This window comes from Amphichorda felina (genome assembly GCF_050947745.1).
Source record: "Amphichorda felina strain 45539 chromosome Unknown scaffold_3, whole genome shotgun sequence".
In the NCBI taxonomy this organism is placed as follows: Eukaryota; Fungi; Ascomycota; class Sordariomycetes; order Hypocreales; family Bionectriaceae; genus Amphichorda; species Amphichorda felina.
In genome coordinates this window covers 2386473-2404123 of record NW_028145047.1, presented here as the reverse complement: position 1 = coordinate 2404123, position 17651 = coordinate 2386473, and the positions used below count along the sequence as shown (strand labels likewise).

The 17651-nt window shown below is 49.9% G+C and overlaps 3 protein-coding genes across 3 annotated transcripts; 2 read left to right on the top strand and 1 right to left on the bottom strand.

Annotated features, from left to right (window-relative positions):
• Positions 1–756: 756 nt before the first annotated feature.
• Positions 757–4749, bottom strand: SMC1 (Structural maintenance of chromosomes protein 1; the record flags this gene model as incomplete). The annotated part of the gene is made up of 5 exons (XM_083192889.1): positions 757–774; positions 846–1523; positions 1575–4518; positions 4570–4663; positions 4719–4749. 5 exons carry the CDS (start codon positions 4747–4749, stop codon positions 757–759), a joined length of 3765 nt encoding a protein of 1254 aa, XP_083051946.1.
• A 1284-nt stretch (positions 4750–6033) lies between these two features.
• ACO1O0_003434 (glycerophosphocholine acyltransferase) lies at positions 6034–7707 on the top strand (the record flags this gene model as incomplete). The annotated part of the gene is made up of 1 exon (XM_083192888.1): positions 6034–7707. The coding sequence occupies one exon, from the start codon at positions 6034–6036 to the stop codon at positions 7705–7707; it is 1674 nt and encodes a 557-aa protein (XP_083051945.1).
• A 7008-nt stretch (positions 7708–14715) lies between these two features.
• Positions 14716–15351, top strand: naa20 (GNAT family N-acetyltransferase; the record flags this gene model as incomplete). Its single annotated transcript, XM_083192887.1, has 1 exon — positions 14716–15351. The coding sequence occupies one exon, from the start codon at positions 14716–14718 to the stop codon at positions 15349–15351; it is 636 nt and encodes a 211-aa protein (XP_083051944.1).
• Between the last annotated feature and the right edge of the window lie 2300 nt (positions 15352–17651).

The following is a 17651-nucleotide window of genomic DNA, read 5'->3' as shown; positions in this document are numbered from 1 at the left end:
GCGGACGATGACCGGTACTGAAGCAGCACGCAGTAAAACATGCTGCACACTGAGGGCAATTTCTCCGTCTTTTCTTGATCAACTTCTCGCCGTGCTTGGCTACCTAGAGTTGAGATTTTTGTCGGTGCTCACCTTTGGGGCTGCTGGCTAGTTTATTTATTGTTCTCGCATCAGATAAACTTTGATGACGTGAGCATCCAAACACGACGGCGTCCAGAAGAATGCCAGAAGTGGGTCCCGCTAAACACATCTCCAGTGTCAACCTACCTTAGACAACGACGTAGCACGAACTTGACCACTTTTCTGTTAATTTGGTAGAATAACACTTAGTGTGTTTTCTTCATTCCCCTAGTTAGAGGTACTATATTGTAACTAGGCCGCCTCAACTCAGACACCATCCTTAATGTAGACACGTGCCATGAGGCTAACCTGACGCTGTTAGGCTTAAGATACACGATGGACTAAAAGTAGATAATCAGTGGCTGTGCCATAGGAGCTATGCACAACTGCAACTACAATAACAACCACAACAACAACAGTGTACAGTGAACCTCGCCAAGTTGAATTGGACCAATCCTACTCCGTACCCAGAGTTCAAAAAAAAAATCTTTATCCATGCTGGGTCATTGTTCGACAAGTCCTCCATTCAGTCATGCGCCAAATCCTCGTGGTCGACTACAACCGCTAAAAGAATTTCACCGGAAAGGAAGACGATAAGTCCCCCCCCCCCCCAAAAAAAAAGGATGGAAGACAGCATCAAGCATATTTCCTCAGCTGCATTGTCATTAGTACCAGGCCATTTTATTCGTAGGTGGCATGATGCAGGGTGAGATGGGCCGACTTACATCCAATGTGAGCGTCTTCGAGCTATTGACTTCTTGGTCTCGGTAAACTCCAACCAAGCTTTCACTGTCCTGGAATAGGCCTGTCTTCAAACTGATGACGACAAACTGCATCCCTGGCCCAGCGTGCTCCCGAATATACTTCTTGATCTTATCAACATTGGCATTGTCCAATGCAGCATCGACCTCGTCGAGCACAAAGAAGGGACTAGGCTGGTAGCTGTGGATAGCAAAGAGTAATGCCAGCGCTGCCATTGTTTTCTCGCCCCCAGACAAATGCTCCATATCTCTGAATCGTTTCAGCGGTGGCATTGCATGATACTTGATGCCAGATAGATATGGCATGTCTGTATCTTCCTCGATGTCCAGATAAGCCTGGCCGCCTAACGGATATGCTTCAGACCTGGTTAGGTCCTTGTAGACGTGGGTGATCTGCTCTTGGATATGCGTGAAGGCCTTGTTGAAAAGTTCATACCGCTTTTCCTTTACCTCCTTGAATGCTTCCTTAGCGGCATAGGCTGCTGCCTTTGAGTCTTCGTACTCTTGGTCTGTCTGCTTGAGTCTTGCCTCGACACTCTCCAAGCGTTCCATGGCCCTCATGTTGGGGTTTAGCTTTTCAAGTTCCATCGTTAGTGCTGTGATCTTCTCCGTAAGACTGTCTTCAACCTCGGACCCATTCGACTGTGCTATGTCAGCTGATAGGTCCTCGAAGAGCCTAATCATTAGACTTACCTCCTTGAGCTCATCATCAAGGCGGGAAAAGTCAATCTCGATCCCATGGTCGTCCAATGCAATGTCCACCATTTCTTCATCCTCTTCATCGTCAACATCCATGGCGTCAGCGTCCTGACGCAATAGGTCATCTTCCACTGGTAGATTATCAAGGCTACCCCCCACCAGAGGAACCTGGATCTGCTCTAGCCGACATCTTCGTAGCAGTGCTGATTTGCTCGAACTGTTCTTCTGTACAACGGACTCAAGCTGGGTGATTTCTTTGAGGCGGCTCTCGATGCCCCTGGTCCGCTTCTGCAATTCGGCCTTGGCCTCATTTACCTTTTGAGTTCGATCAGTCAGCACTTCCTTGTACTCTTCCAGGGTTTCGTGGAGCGCTTCAAGCTCCGCCTGTTCCTGACGAAGCTCATCCTCAATTTCTTTCTTCTGCGAGTGGAAGGACTTGGTGTCGCGGCTAAGGTTTCGGATGCTGTCTTGGGCCTTCTTGATCCGGGCCTCCGTCTCTTTGTGGCGTGTTGTCTCCCAGTTCAGCCTGCTTTCGAGCCTTTGCCTCTGAACCGAGTATTGGCTCCGCTTTTCTGACACCTCCTGCTCAAATTTGCCTTGGGATGCCTCATACGCCCGTATGTCGCTATAGCCCAACCGGGAGCAGAAGTTGGCAAAGACTTTATCCTCTACCCGAGCGATCGCGTCCCTATACTTTTCAACATTCTGGACAACCTTCTCTAACTCGGAGGCCTTTTGCTCGTATTTAGGTCGAAGCTCCTTGAGCTCTTTTTTCTTACTGTCCAATTCACGTTTCTTGCTGGCATGGTTCTTGTTCAATGCCGCTAGTTCGTCCTTGATAGCAACTAGCTGCCGTTCAAGCCCGCCGAGGTCGGTCTGGAGGCTCTCTTCCAATGCTCCGCGTCTGTCAGCCCTTGGAAGACGTGAAATATCTTCTGTCAACTTGTTGGCTATGCGCTGAAGATTTTGGACGTCGGCTTCCTCAAATCGTCGTTTGCCGTTCTTTGACTCAGGCCCGCGACCGCCGGTCATGGTGCCGCTCTCGTGAATGACGAATCCATCGAGGGTAACAGCCTCAACTGGAGTTTTCTTGTGATAGCAGATGTGTTTTGCTATATCGAGTGTGTCGCACACAACGGAGTTCCCGCAGGCATATGCAATCGCGCGCTCCACGGAAGAGTCGAAGTTGATGGTGTCAATGGTCAATCTAGCTCCATTAAAGCTCTTGATGGCTGTATTGACAGCAGGAACTTTGATGTTGTCGAGCGGAATGAAGGTCATTGTCGGGAAGCGTTGCTCTCTCAGATATGCAATGCAGTCGCTGCCGGCCTTTTCTGTGTCTACCACGACCGCATCAAAGTTCCTCCCTAAAGCCACGAGAACAGCCTCTTCGTACTTCTTCTGTTTAGGTTTGCAAAGATCACCTACCCGGCCATGAATTCCAGGGAAGATTCGCTTCAACGAAGTGATCGTCTCCTTCATCTTTGTCTCCCTATCGCTCTGGCGTCGCCCATCGTCTGCCTCGCGTAGCTTGCGGGCGACGTCTTCAAGTTTTTCTTCCAGCTCCGTTCTTTTTTGGTTGGCTTCTACTCGTTCTGACTGCAGGCGGTTGAACTCCTTCTTCTTCGAGGCAATGTTGACAGATAGCTCGGATGCAACAGATTGAGCTGACCCCTTTCTCTCGCTGATTGTAGCCAGCTCGTTCTCGCTCCTCTCGATTGCTGCCGCGATCCCTTCAACTTTGCCCTTCAGGTTGTTGACAGTAACCCCGTCAGCCTTCCTTGATCGCTCAAGATGCTCCAGCCCAGCTTGATTAGAGGCAGACTGGGCCATGACCTGGGCACGAAGCGTGTTGTACTCCTTTCGATCAGCGTCGCTGATCTCTCTACCTTGCTTCCTCATTTGTTCTTTGATGTCTTTCTCAAAGAGCTTCTCAGCTTTGCCAACGCTTTCGATATCCTTGTTGACTTTCTCTACTATGGCCGCTTGCTCATCTCGTTCTCGAGTGATTCTCTCAACTTGAGACTGCATTTGCTCCATATGTCGGGATGTCTGGTTAATTTTCTCATCGAAGGGAATGATCGAATTCTCTTTGTCCTCGATGCTCCTTTCCTTTGCCTTGATACCCTTTTCAACTTGAGAGACTTGTCTGGATGCGGCACTCTGGTCTTTCCGGGCTACATCCAGGCGCTTTTCAAAGATTTCGACGTTTCGTTTCATATCCTTCAGATCCTCCTGGTGATTCTGGATAGCCGCCTTTGACTCATCCATGGCCTTCTGAAAGTGGTAGAGCTTCCACAAGGTCTGCGTGACGATAGCAGCATCTTTATCCTCGGTCTTCTTCTGGAAGTTGTCAGCTTCCTTCTTCTGCTCGCGATACTGCTTGATCTCCGAGTTGATCCCGCGACGTCGGTGCAGTTGGAAGTTTTGGTTCTCCGCGGCTTGTTCCGCCAATGCCTGAAGTTTTTCGTACTCCGTCTTATACTCAAGACTCCCAGAAATTTGTTCCACTAGGCGCGTAAGGTCCTGAGGGGATTGCGAGGCAATTGACTCGACATCGCCTTGGAAAACAAGAAAGTTCCTGGCCCTGATGAGGATGTTCTCTTTTTCGAGAGCTTCGTTGTATTGCTGGGCGGTGACAATGCGATCGTTAATGCGGTATTCGCTAGCGCCTTGGTTCGTGATAGAGCGTTTCCAACGCTGTTCCTCGCCGGCATCGTCCTCGTAAACAGCCATGACCCAGGCTGTTTTGGGGTCACCGCGAGAAGCCTTGTCGTTGCCATTAGGATCTCCATTGGCTAGATCAGCCGTGTCGACAGATCCATCATCGTTGATTTTTGAAGTCTTCAGAACACGGCCGCGGTAAACCAAGTCCTTGAGGTGAGCAGATCGGAGATGGGATGACTTGATACCAAGAACGAAGGAGATGGCATCCATCCTAGAGACATTTGTCAGTGATTAGGCTTCAAGGTTTATATTGACTACGTACGAATTGGACTTCCCGGATCCATTTGGTCCGATGATGGAAGTGAAATACGAATCGCCAAATAAAAGGGTATGGTGGCCCTTGTAGGACTTGAAGTCTGTACCAAGATAATCAGCGTCACGTCTTGGATCCACACAACTCAAGAAACTTACTAAACAACTCAAGCCGTATTAGCTTCCCCATTATGGAGGTTTCGTGAATGATGTGCGTGGGAAATTTGCTTCAATAAAGTAGAAAAGGAAGCGGCGGTACGGCTCGGTAGCGTTTCCTGGTGTCAGCCCAGCTGCGAGCACACCTGAGTCGCTCGGGGGTTCCTCGGGGATCAATAAAGACACTTCTTCAGAGTATTTTGCGCGCCGATTTGACCGTCTGCTTGTCGGAGACCGTTGAGTGCGGTTCAATGTGTTGTCGACAGATGCGGCGAGAATGGCGGGGCATAACGTGCCTTGGTCGTCTCAATCGGTCACCGTTGGGGACGGGATGGGATTTCGGGGCAGTGAAACATTGAATAGCCTGCAAAGTCGCTTGATAAGCGCGCGTTTCGTTGAGGTAACTTGGCACTGCACAATATGGCTTACTGCCCCCGCTGGGCGAACAGAAGACAATAGGGTTGCCGTTGGAGATGATGCCAGTCGTGATGAGAACCGCGCGATGGGGTAATGCAGTAGAACGCGACGCGCTGTCTACCACCCCCATAGTAGGTGGCCGTGCACGCACTAAGTCGATAAGCACAGTTCTATCAATAATATACGCACCGTTACACCCAAAGTCACACACTCCGTGGAGCTTGGCCACATGGCCGCATGACGACATCTGATCGGGGGGACGATAATATCAGTACTCTACTACTTACCTACGTAAAATAACGTACATAGTACCTTGTATTAATGCCGGGAGCAGGCTTTACGCTTCTGCACCCTGTTGCACCAAGCTCTAAAAGAGCCACTCGGTGGGATTTCGGTTCTACAGTCAACGGACCAAGTGATTGCAGGCATGAAGAGCTCTTAACGATCTTGTCAAGATGATGGAATGGCATCTGTCAAAGGGATACGTTGCGACGTTCGACTCTAAACTTACCGTTTCCCTGAGACTGAATGGGGGTTTCGAGAGACCTCACTACGGCAGAGGAACTTCACAGCTCGAAGTTAAATTGACGGGAGTTACACGTACAGTGCGCGGTCTGCGTCACTCAGGTATCCACAACAAAGTACCTGCTACAGCTTACCTTCCAGGGTGCAGTACTCGTACAGCCGCAGCTCGAAACTCATCCCAATCCTGCTTGGGGCGGGAGGGACACCGCTTGACTCGACGCCCGATCAAGGGAAGAGCTTCTTCTGCAAACTCCAGACGCATATTGGTTGTCTAGTTCCTATTTGACTCCCCCCCTAAAAAAAAACCGGTTGCGAACTCTTCTCTTACATCCTATGTTCTAGCATCACGCCATTCGAGGACGCTGAAACAGGAACAATGGCCTGCGACACCACGCCCATCTCTCAGGTAACCCAGTCGATCGACTCGGACGCTGTTCAAGTGCCCGAAGACGCCCCTCTAGCTCCCGATCAAGATGCTACTTCCCCAAATTCCTCGTCCCCAGACGACGCGCTACCCGATACACCTACCTTCAGCGCTACCACCCCAAAGAGCCATGGGCTATCACGGAACCCATCATTCTCGGGCAGCAGCGTGTACCAGGATGACTGGGATTCGCTGCCACCCTTAGACCGACTTACTGTTCTCGATCTTCTCGACAACTTTGCGCTGCCTCAGCAGTTGGAGAAGCTTCAAAAGGGCATCTCTGCACAGACCGACAAAGTTCGCCGCTCCAAAGATGCCTTCAAATCAAAGACGCAGGAAGCTCGGGATCGGATGGTAGAGGAGTGGAGACGCCGACTCCCATCTGCCGACGAACAGCTGGACCGGTACCGAAAGCGCATGCGCCAACGCGTTGACAAGTTGGCTAAGCAGTGGAATAACACCAAAGCCATCAGTCTGCGAGAAAAGATATCCTTCATCTGCGGTGTTATGAACATCTTCATCAGCGGATACCTCATCGGCGGCTACCCTCAGTACTTCCACATCTGGTACACGGCCCAGTTGATCTACTTCATGCCGATTCGATTCTTGACATACCGTCGCAGCGGCTACCACTACTTCCTCGCTGATCTCTGCTATTTTACCAACCTCCTCGTGGCGCTCAGCTTGTGGGTATTACCAGGTTCCAAGCGACTGTTCACTGCCGCCTACTGTTTGGCCTTCGGAAACAACGCTGTGGCTATCATCATGTGGCGCAACTCCCTTGTTTTCCACAGTTTTGACAAGGTCACTTCGCTCTTCATTCACATCATGCCGTGCGCTACGCTTCATTGCATTGTCCATCTCATTGACGAGGAGAAGCAGAAGGAGAGGTTTCCAGCCATATGGACTATCAAGAACTCCGGTCCGGGCTCGCCGACTGCTTATGCCAACGTCTTGTCTATGGTCGCGTGGAGTACACTTCCGTACGCATTCTGGCAGCTTACCTACTACTTCTTCATCACGGTTCGACGGAGGGATAAGATTGCTGCAGGACGGCCCACGTCATTCACATGGTTGCGCCGGTCCTATTCCAAGACATGGCTCGGCAAGGTTGTTCTTTCGCTTCCCAACAGCTTGCAGGAACCAGCTTTTATGATGATCCAGTATGCATACGCCTGCCTTACCATGCTCCCTTGCCCTTTGTGGTTCCTGAGCCGGTATGCTTCTTCTGCGTTCCTCCTGATCGTCTTTTCTTGGAGTATATATAACGGTTCAACATACTACATTGACGTTTTCGGCAAGCGATTCCAGAAAGAGTTGGAAGGGATGAAGACGGAGGTTCTAAAATGGCAAAATCTGGCCGATCATGCATCACAGTCACCCCCTATGCCCCCCCAGGCTGATGAAACCACGGCCACCGGCGGGGCCCAAGAGCAAGGAATGGGTGTTGGCGCCTCAGCAGCCTCCCTCAACACTGAGCGCCTTGAGCGACTGAGGTTTGTTCCGAGCATCGACGCTAAATCTATACCCCTCCTTGATGACGAGACCAAAGGAGCATCAACAGGACTTGACCCCAACGCGACAAGTTCCTTGCAAACAAGGAAGAGCGGACATTTTACCACTTGATCCCGGATTATCCAGGATTCATATCATCTCAAGCTGGTTTTAAGAAGTTGTTTACGTGACCCCCGACGGAAACTTGCAAATAATGATATCCCACAATTGATAGGGGTTAAACAATGTTTTCTAAAAGTGCTTAGCAACGGCGAATTGTTTCTTGCAACTGAGATCAGGTGTAGGCCCGGCTACCAAGCCTTCGGTGCCAAAATGGTTCAAACGTTTTTGAATTTAATTTTCATGTTAGCGTAGGATAGCACTAGGCTAAGTAGTCAGACTTCCAGGTCTGGTTATAATAATACATACTACTTATATACCTACGGGGTGGAGGGGGTGTTGTCCAACAGGGCTGGAACAGCCGTTCTTGCGCCGATAGCGTGTCAACACCCAGCTCTTGCCTACTTTAATATCTCCTTGCAAGCTTGAATAGATTTTCTCACTGCCCAATAGCTGTTTTTACTAGCAGCCAATATGCTTATGAATAGGCTAGCAACAGATGTTAGATGTAGCCAATAGATATTCTACGCGACAAATAGGTAATAGAAAAGCTGGAGCATTAATATGCTATCAGATATGAACAGCTGCTACGAGCCATGTCTGAAAACATGCCCTCGCCCGGGTTGATACTAATAGTAGTTACTATCTACGGTACTTGCCGTCTACCTTAGGTACTACTCCTGTACTTCGTTAGTAGTAATAATAAATGACGAAACACGTTGGCTTGATATATATACTTAATGCGGGCGACACCGTTTTTGGAGATGGTTAAAAAGCGTAGATAGGGTCGCTAAAGGATATTAAGATCTTTCCCGACCGCCTAATAGATTTCGGCTATTCAAGAAGGAATCTATGCTTTATCAAGAGCCTATCTAGCACCTTCTGCCGTCTCTTAAAACGAGGGTCGCCCGGATAAGTATCTATGTATAGGTACCTACTTCACTTTCTCACTTAACGAAGTCCGCGGTCTTTTTTCCCTGGTTCTTATTCGAAGCAATCGACGCCGGTATCTTAGTTGTATAATAAGACAACCTGTATGGAAATACGGGATATGTTACATAGCATATAAAGGGGTGTCACTCCTAAACCGCATCTGTCCCCTGCGGCGGAGTTCGAGAATGCGAATGCAACAGTCATGCGGCTTGCTAAGTCTTGGTAGGTAGCTTTTGCCATTTTCTCATGGTCGCTATGCTAAATCAAAATTAACGCTAGATGCTGCTTGCCCATTTCCAGCCCATTCCCAAAACCCTGTACAAACCCCCAGGCATTTCCGAATTCCCAATGCAGCTTGCCTGGGTAGAAAAAAACAAGAGAGAAAATCGGTTGTTTCCCCACCAACCTCCCCCGCCATTCATAATCTGTCAGTAATCCAGGGAGCATGACGCCAGAGATATGGATGCCATAGACGTGTAGGCTATTTGCGAGAAAGACATATTCTTCCCATAGCCGAGAGTTCACCCGTGCCTGTTGGATGTGGCTAATGAATAGCAATTCGGGCGGAGACGGATGTGCGGGCCAGGACCAGGACCGTTGGCCAAAGGTCGTGCGTCCTCACAACATTTGTACCCTCCTTTCCCATATGCTTCAGCTCCCTTCGTAGCGCTATCGAATGATGCCCCAATCAGCCAGGCGTCCTCCGCCTTCGGCTTCTTCACGTGCACCAGGCCGACGACCAAATACGGACCAAAATCTCAGTGTCTCGTCGCCTGCACCAGTCACAACGACTCGACCATCAGGACTCATTGCCAAATACAACACACGATATGTGTGCCCCGTCAAACTAGCAACTTGCGTCATTGAGGGATACTTCCACACAACGATTTGGTTCTGGCTGTAGCCGTGTGTTGACACAATCTCGTTCGAATTTTTCGACCAAGCGAGATTGCAGACTTGGCTACCCGTATCGATCTCGTTAATGACAGTTCCCTTGACGGTATCGTGAAAGATGATTCGCCGGTCAGCAGTGCCGCCTCCAGACGCAAGTAGGCCACGCTGGTGTGGGGACCAGGATATGGCCTTGACGGCAGCCGTGTGGTCAGAAAACTTCCAGAGAGGAGTATCCGAGAGTTTGTCCCAGACCATGAGTTTGTTGTCGTTGCCGCCACTCGCCAACTGACCATCTTCACAATTCCATTTCAGCCCACATACTTCTTGCTTGTGGCCGACAAGCTTCTTCATCCATTGGTCAGGCGCCCGGACGTCCCGATGGTATATCAACCTGTCCCGGGATCCAGATGTTAAGATATGAGTGTTCCAAGCCAGAGACCCAACCCGGGCTGTATGACCGGTCATAGTTCTTAGCCTCCTCGTCTTCTCGGCATCCCAAATTTGAACGAGGCCTTTTCCCGTGCCAATGGCGAGATGAGTTCCCTTTTGTATCCACGAAACACTCGTGACCGTGTCGTCCTCCAAAGTACAAAGCTTGTTGACCTTGCTTGTCTGCGCATCCCACATGTAGACGCTAGAGCCAAGTCCGACACCAAGCACATTCGCACTACCCCAGTCTACCAAGTTGAGATAGAAGTCGTCAGCCAGCTCCGGGGCATCAAGGACCTTGTATGGAACCTTGCTGACCGCGCGGGGTTGGCGGCGGGGACTGAGTAGCATTTGTTGACTATTTAGGCGAACCGGGGATAGACTGTAGATTTCTGCTCTCGTATCCAGATTGGGTCCATGACGACTTTGCGGAGTTTTGGAAGGAGTAAGATGACCAGCTACGTGACTGTGATGCCGAGGGGACAGGTATGAGAAGAGATTCTTGTGGGGAGTAGATGGTGTTAGTGAAGAAGGTATCGAAGTGCTCGCTCCATGGTTGGGAGGGGTCCGCGATCGTGTTCCATCGTTAATGTCGACGTGAGAGGCTGGAGGCAGTGTGTGGTCGGGAGAAAGGGTGAGAGGTGAAGCTTGGGGAACCGAATTCTCAAAAAGCTCAGCGCGAAGCAAAGTTGAGAAAGTACGATTAGCTTCCTCCGCTACCCAAATTAGTCAGAATCGCTCCCATCCAGAACGGTATGCAACAATGTTACTTACTTTTTTGAAAATGGAGTTCCCCTTGAGGGGTACGCTTCTTCTGCTTAGAGGGCGTCGCCGGCGAGGCATCATCGTGAAGCAGGCTGAAGCTGGCCTGGAGGTCTTGACCAGATCGAGTGGGGATAAACCTACACATCCCAGGTCAGAGAAGGCTGTAACATAAGAAATTCTGACAGCTTTAGACCAACCGATCGCCGTTGATGCGTTGACGTTTGCGATGAGGGCTTGCGCTAGGAGTGCTCTCCCGTGGCGGGCGGCCGAACTCTCTGAGCAAAGCCCCGTCAACGGCATCCACATCAAATGCGCTTGGCCGACTTCCTTCGCTCATCCTAGCACTGCTCCTCGTTCGCCGATGTGAGATTCCTTCAACATTGTGTTTGGATTCGAGCCTCCCTCGATCTGAATGGGGAGGTGGCGTGGAGATTCGGGAAGACCCCGCAAGGGACGCCTGCTTGGACTCTACCATGGCTTGCTTCGGCGCGGTCGGCAAGGGAGCGAGGAGAGGATTTTCGGATTGCAATGTCATGACAGATGAGTGTCAGTGACGGATCTGAGTCGTCACTCAACAGCCAGTTCGCGGTCAACTCGGGTGGCTGGTATGCTGGGAAGGGACGACCGTGACGGACGCCTGTTGAAGGATGATAAATGGACCGTAAAGGGGGAAACCGCTCCGACAACAAAGTCGAATTCAAGACATAAATTGTGTGGCTCTAATGGGGCGTCGAATCCGCAGGCGCCGTGATCAGAAACGTCTATTGCATCCTCTCGATGGGTTGGTATGTAGATTGGTGAGTTGCGTAGGTCGGAATGCGTCACCATATGGGCGCCACGATGGAGGATTCGCTGTAGTAACTAAAAGAGAATATTGTGAAAAGAAATGCAGTAGTTGAGAGCGCAGGAAAACCTGATGAGGCGGGATGTTCGCCGTGCGCCTTTCCGCGTGGCGAGGTGCAAGATGATCGGGTGGTGAAGTGAAGTGAGCAACAGAGAAGGTGACGGGAGGTGTGGTGCAGCTCAGCAGGTAGGTTGGGCGGCACGCCAACGCCAACGGGAGGGCACCCCAGCAGCTATCCCATGCTGCTTTTGGCACTGGTGACCCACTCCGGTAACGCATGGAACAATAAACGCGAGTCGACGACAACAATGCCGTGAAAGGCAGCATAACTGGCGAGAAATCCGCGGGTGAATGCACAGTAGGTACGTACCATTAGTATTTACCGCCCGTATTCCTACTACTAATATGTGATATTAGTTTTTAGGTTGTTCCAAGAAAGCCAGGAGGTGTGAACTCAATTCCCTGAACTCTGACCTTGTGTAGGGCCTCCAACATGGAGATACTCCGTTCATGTCGTGCCTCAACCACTACAACAACCAACCGCACGGCGCCTGCCAAAAAAAAAAAAAAAAAAAAAAAAAACCCTTTCTAAAGTTACCTACGAGAGTATACGTTTTGACACATTTGGCATTTAGATGATAGCGCTCGCTTTTATATATATATATAAAAACGTCGCGTCGCGTCTAGAAATATCGAAGTGTATATGACTCGCCCATCTAGTCCGTGGTCTCCTTTGGCTAGATGTAAAATGGTTCCTTTTTGTTGTTGTTTTCTTGTTATGTTCAATTGCGACCGCCACGCCAAAGGAGGAACGGCAGGCCGCTTTTCAGTACGCGTTCCAGTTGGATTTGGCTCAGTGGTTGGTTCCCGTGCACTCACAGGACTTCCCCTCTATCACAGTGTCAGTTTAAGACGGCACGCGCTTCCACTAGCCGATAAGCTGAGGAGGCCTAACAGTGCGGGTCTAGCGAGGCCTTCTTACCCTTTCGTTCTTGACGCGCATAGTGGACGCGTCTGTTTGGTGTCAACCATTGTCTCATCCTCAACCGCCGCCTACTATTGATAAATTTCGAATATGGAGTACGTAGTACTGTACGAATACAGCAACCATAACGGATCCATCATTGTTCTATCTTAATTAATGCCCAAGCACGAGTAAAAATAAGGCCAGTCAAGAACTAGCTTAAGAAATTACCATTAAAATGTTTAGGCGGCACACTCGACTTTCAATATTCGTCGAAACAGTCATAAGAGCACGGGACAATACAACAACTTGTCTAAGGTCGTCCAGTCATAATGATTAACAGTCTATTGCTATGCGTGGTATAAAAAACAAGACATAGAAAGCGATGCTAGGAACTGTCAGAGACGCAGACTGTGAGTCTTCGCTTGGCTTGAATACTTCGACTCCAGCGAGGCTCTATCCTCCAAGTATTATATCAAGACAGTATATGGGATAAAGCTCTCTCAACGGGATAAAGAGTCTGCCTCGGCCTTCGTTAAGCCTGAGACTCAGCTTGAGCTAGGAGACGTTCACGCCACCCGTTGCAGACCTCCTCAAATCCCCCAATCACGTCCCCACAAACCCCAGCACACTCTCTCTTCTGCAGACGCTCTCCCCAATTCCCTCGGGTCAGCCACCGCTCGCCTTCTTCTCGCAACTCGTCATCTCTTCTCACCTCAGCCACCAGTTCTTTGGCACTCTTCAACCGTCGTGTTGCCGTGGCCGTAGTTTGGCGAGACATGTGCAGTGTGTCGGATAAGTAGTTCAAGGTCTGAATAAGATCTGAAGTTATCGAGTGCAGTGCAGTTAATGAGTCAAAGGCTGCGGTCGATGGGGTCGGCATGCTGTCAGAAAGCGAGACAAGCAGGGGTATTAAGTCATCAATAGCATCCCCATCTGGGGACGGGGCCATGGGAGACAGCAATGGGAAGGTTAAGCTGTGAAGCTGCCGTGTTTGGTGCGCCAGGTGCGTCGTAAGTGCTGAGTGCGCAGTTATCAACCTGGAATGGCCAAAGTTAGCTTCCTCGCCTCAGTTAGTTCGGATGTTCCCACCTGGAAGCGCTGCCCTCGACACTAGACTGAGATCCGAGATCCCGGAGCGAATCCGTAACTCTTCGAATTACATCATCTGTCGGTCCCCCATAGTTCTCTGTCCCTCGTCTTGCCAAGGAGTCGATCGCATCGATCTTAGCCACCAGGCTCGGGGACATTCCTGAGGAGTCTAGGTCTGACTCTGAACCGTACTCGCTGCCATCATATGCACTTTCTTTTTTACGGTAGTTTTTTCGACGCGGTGACGGGAGGCTTAAGCTCCCGTCTCCAGGCTTGGGAATATCGGCTGTGGCATGGTCCCCTTCGCCGCCGCCTTGGCTAGCTTCTGCTTGCTCTGCAGCACCCGCGCCCTCAAGCCCATCAATGTTGTCATCGCCCTGCTCTTCGTCTCCAGATTCAGAAAAGGCATCCGCAAGTTCGTCCGCCAAGTTGCCCATGCCGTTATGGCCGCCAGCTCCCCCGGGACCGAGTTCATTTAAGTCGAGCGAATCTTGTTGATTGAAGCTGCTGCGGTAGGAAATCATCGGATCGTTGGACTGTCGCCTTGCCTGGGGGGACTCGGGATAGGCGTCGACACCGGACGAGTGCCGCGAGTGTCGGGGCGTTCGGGGTGAGGACATTGTGTCCCAGGGAGCGAGCTCCCAGCGATCAGTCGATTCGCTATCAAGAGTTGTCGTGCTGTCGCCAGTATGATAAGCCACGTCCTATCACTGCAAGGTCAAGCGCTGTACTGAGAAATGAAAATAAGACCGACTAGAAGCACTAGATGTGGTGGGCAAATTGGCACCCAAGGAATAGCTCCAAAGACCTTAGAAGTTGAGGTGAGCCATCTGCTACTACCTAAGGTACCTACTGGTACCTTAGGTAGGAGGTAAGTATCCGTATTTGAGTCCTGTTCAAGGTAGCGCCCATGTGGGTCCAGACTCTCACGTCCCTCAATCATGTTCGGCATTCCACTTCTTCAGCGCAGAGAACACGGTGGTGCAACCCACACAAATACATAGTATCCGTCTTGCAAAAGATAGACTGGTACTCGACTGGTTTCGACTCTTTCTCTCCACCGCATTCAAAATCGTCGGTCAAATCCACCGGGTACATCATGGCGACTTTCCGACGCTTTCACCCGGATGATGTCAACAAGTTCTCCAAGTGCAACTTGGATCCGTTGACGGAGACGTATGAGTTGAACTTCTACCTTCAGTATTATGCCAAGTGGCCATCCCTTTTCCAAGTATGCGAAGACATGAATGGAAATATTGTTGGTTACAGTGTGTTCAAGCTGCAACGAGATTGGCCACCACGGAGTGCTTCCGCTAACCAGGAGCCGGTAGTAATGGGCAAGGTCGAGTCATCCCCCGACGCATACAAATTCTCGGAGCACTATCTGCCATGGCACGCACATATCACCGCTCTCACGGTTGCCCCCGAGGCACGAAGACTAGGGATTGGCAAAATTCTTACCGAGCAGCTCGAGGCTGCAGCTGACGCAAACGAGGCTTGGTTTGTCGACCTCTTCGTCCGACGAAGCAACGAAAGGGCAATAACATTCTACAAAAACATGGGGTACAGTGTCTTCCGAGTCGTTAAAGACTACTACGGTGACCATGCCATGGATCCCAGCAAGGGGAGCGAGGATGCATTTGACATGCGAAAACCAATGAGGAGGGACAAGAAGCTACAGCACATCAGGGATGACGGGGAGACCCACGAAGTTAATCCTGAGGACGTCTGGTAAACAATCCCGTGGATGTTGATTCAATCATGTCCTTACCTACAACTACGAAAGTATCCAGGGCAATCATTACAGACCCCGCATACTCCATACATCCCAAGACACCCGTCCGCGGTGGGGTGTAGCTGGGATAGAACTTGTTCCAATACTGGGGACGCCGTCACGGTTCATCTGACATGGGCAGACACAGTAATTCCCACGAACTCCGTTAACTTCAAATTAGCACGATGAATTCCAGCACTTGAGGTGCAAATGGCTTGTCGAATCCGGTCACCGCATATCAGTGTGATTTCCCACTGTCCCAACTGTGTACAGCGATGACCTCGACTGTGTACAATGGCCTGCTACTGAACCTTACCTACCTTAGGTAATACAATAACAATCAATGTAAAACACAAGAGAAGAGCCTGAAAGGCTGCGCCAACCAGTTCAAACAGCACACGTAATAGTAGTACTTCGTACAACACCCTTTCATTCGAATTGGGATGTCTTAGGTACTCAGCCGAAGGCCAACTACGATAAACCAGTGTGCATTTTCTTGCGATGCAACAGTACTACTAGTAGGGGCTGTCACATATTACATACAACCCACTCTTCATGCGCAATACTGTCACTCGTATTCGTTATTAGACGAGCACTGCCCAGGGGCGGACTATCAGTAGAGCTGTTAAAAATTCAGCAATGCTATCACCGCGAGTACTGGGCAATGCATTTATTCGTATATTATAACGAAAGCTCAACCCCGTCCAAACCAGCTCTCGTACGGCGACACCGAGTGAACTCACAGGTACTACTAATAATACACAGGTACTCTTACGTGGCGAAGCCCTTTCCTAGAGACAATTAAGAAGCCTGGATAGGGTGTTTAAGGGGTATTTAAAGGGTATTAAAATCTTCCCCGACTTATAAGAATATTTACATTGTTTAGAGAAGAATCTATGCTCTATCAAGAGCCTATCTAGCAACTTTCCGCCATTTCTAAAAACGGGGGTCGCTTGTGTAATAGTATAGTAAGTACTACCTACTAGGTAGTACTTACCTACTGAGTAAGTACCTAGCAGGAGGGCCCGGTTTCTGGTGACGGCTTGGCAAGGGCTTGTTGATCAGTCACCGGCTGCAAGACAGTATCGACAGAGTTGACCCTGGGTGACCGATTTTATCCTGTAAGGCCTTTAATTTAGTGACGGTTTTCGAGATTAAAAGATTTCCGGTTTTCTAAAAACGTCTCCGTACGGACTAGTCTTTTTACTATAACAGCGGCTAGGCTACTATAACCTTACGGAGCGAACACAGTCTTAGGTTATATACAGTCTCAGGCTACACACGCAGTCTCAGGCCACATCTAGTCTTAGGCTACAGATAGTCACAGGCACACGCGCAGTCACAGGCACATTTAGCCAAAGGCACACATAGCCAAAGGCACACACAGGCCATCTACGTAGGCCATCAGCGTAGCTACACTCGTAGCCAAGTTATAGCTATACTAATAGCTACAGCAAGCCGTAGCTACACTAATAGCTACGGGCCTGCGGGTGATGACGGTGATGATGACGGTGATGATAAGAGAGGCAGATGAGTAACTAGAAGGGAGGAATTCAACAGCATCTTCATACAGCAGCAGCATCTTCGTACGGCAGGGGCACCTTTATACGGCAGGTATAGGGGCAGGGGCAGCGCCTACAAGGGCATATGGCACCAGTAAGGACACCAGGTACTAAGAAGCTGTTAGAAAAGGTCAAGTCGTCTTACAAGCCTTGACGGTCTTGGGACCCCTAACAGTCTTGAGGGTCATAAGGTCTTGCAATCGTAGGGCTTTTGAAGGCAACCGTTATGAAGCTCCAATATTGATCAACAAGCCTTCCATAAGGTGTCAGAAGCAGCCGACACGATGTTAGCCTAGTCACACGATAGTCTCAGCGCCAACATCCCTTGCCAAGCCGTCACCAGAAATCGGGCCCTCCTGCTAGGTAGGTAAGGTGAGTACTCGTACGTACTAGTAGTAGATTAGTATATACCTTATCCTAAGTGCTGCTTAGTACTCGTACGGATACAGGGGGTAACCTCGGGGACTTTGAAATGAGGTTCGGCTGTCCAATACGTAGAAGTATATGCACGTACGTACGTACGCAGTACTTATTACTATTCGTAGATACGAAGGTTGCGGCCAAAAGTCTTATTGCATTTAGTACCTAACCCACTAACAGCCTTGAACATAAGAAACGAGCTTAAAATTGATAGTAGGCCAGGTACCACATGGAATAAGGCTTTTTTGGCCGCAACCTTCGTACGAGTAGTAAGTACTC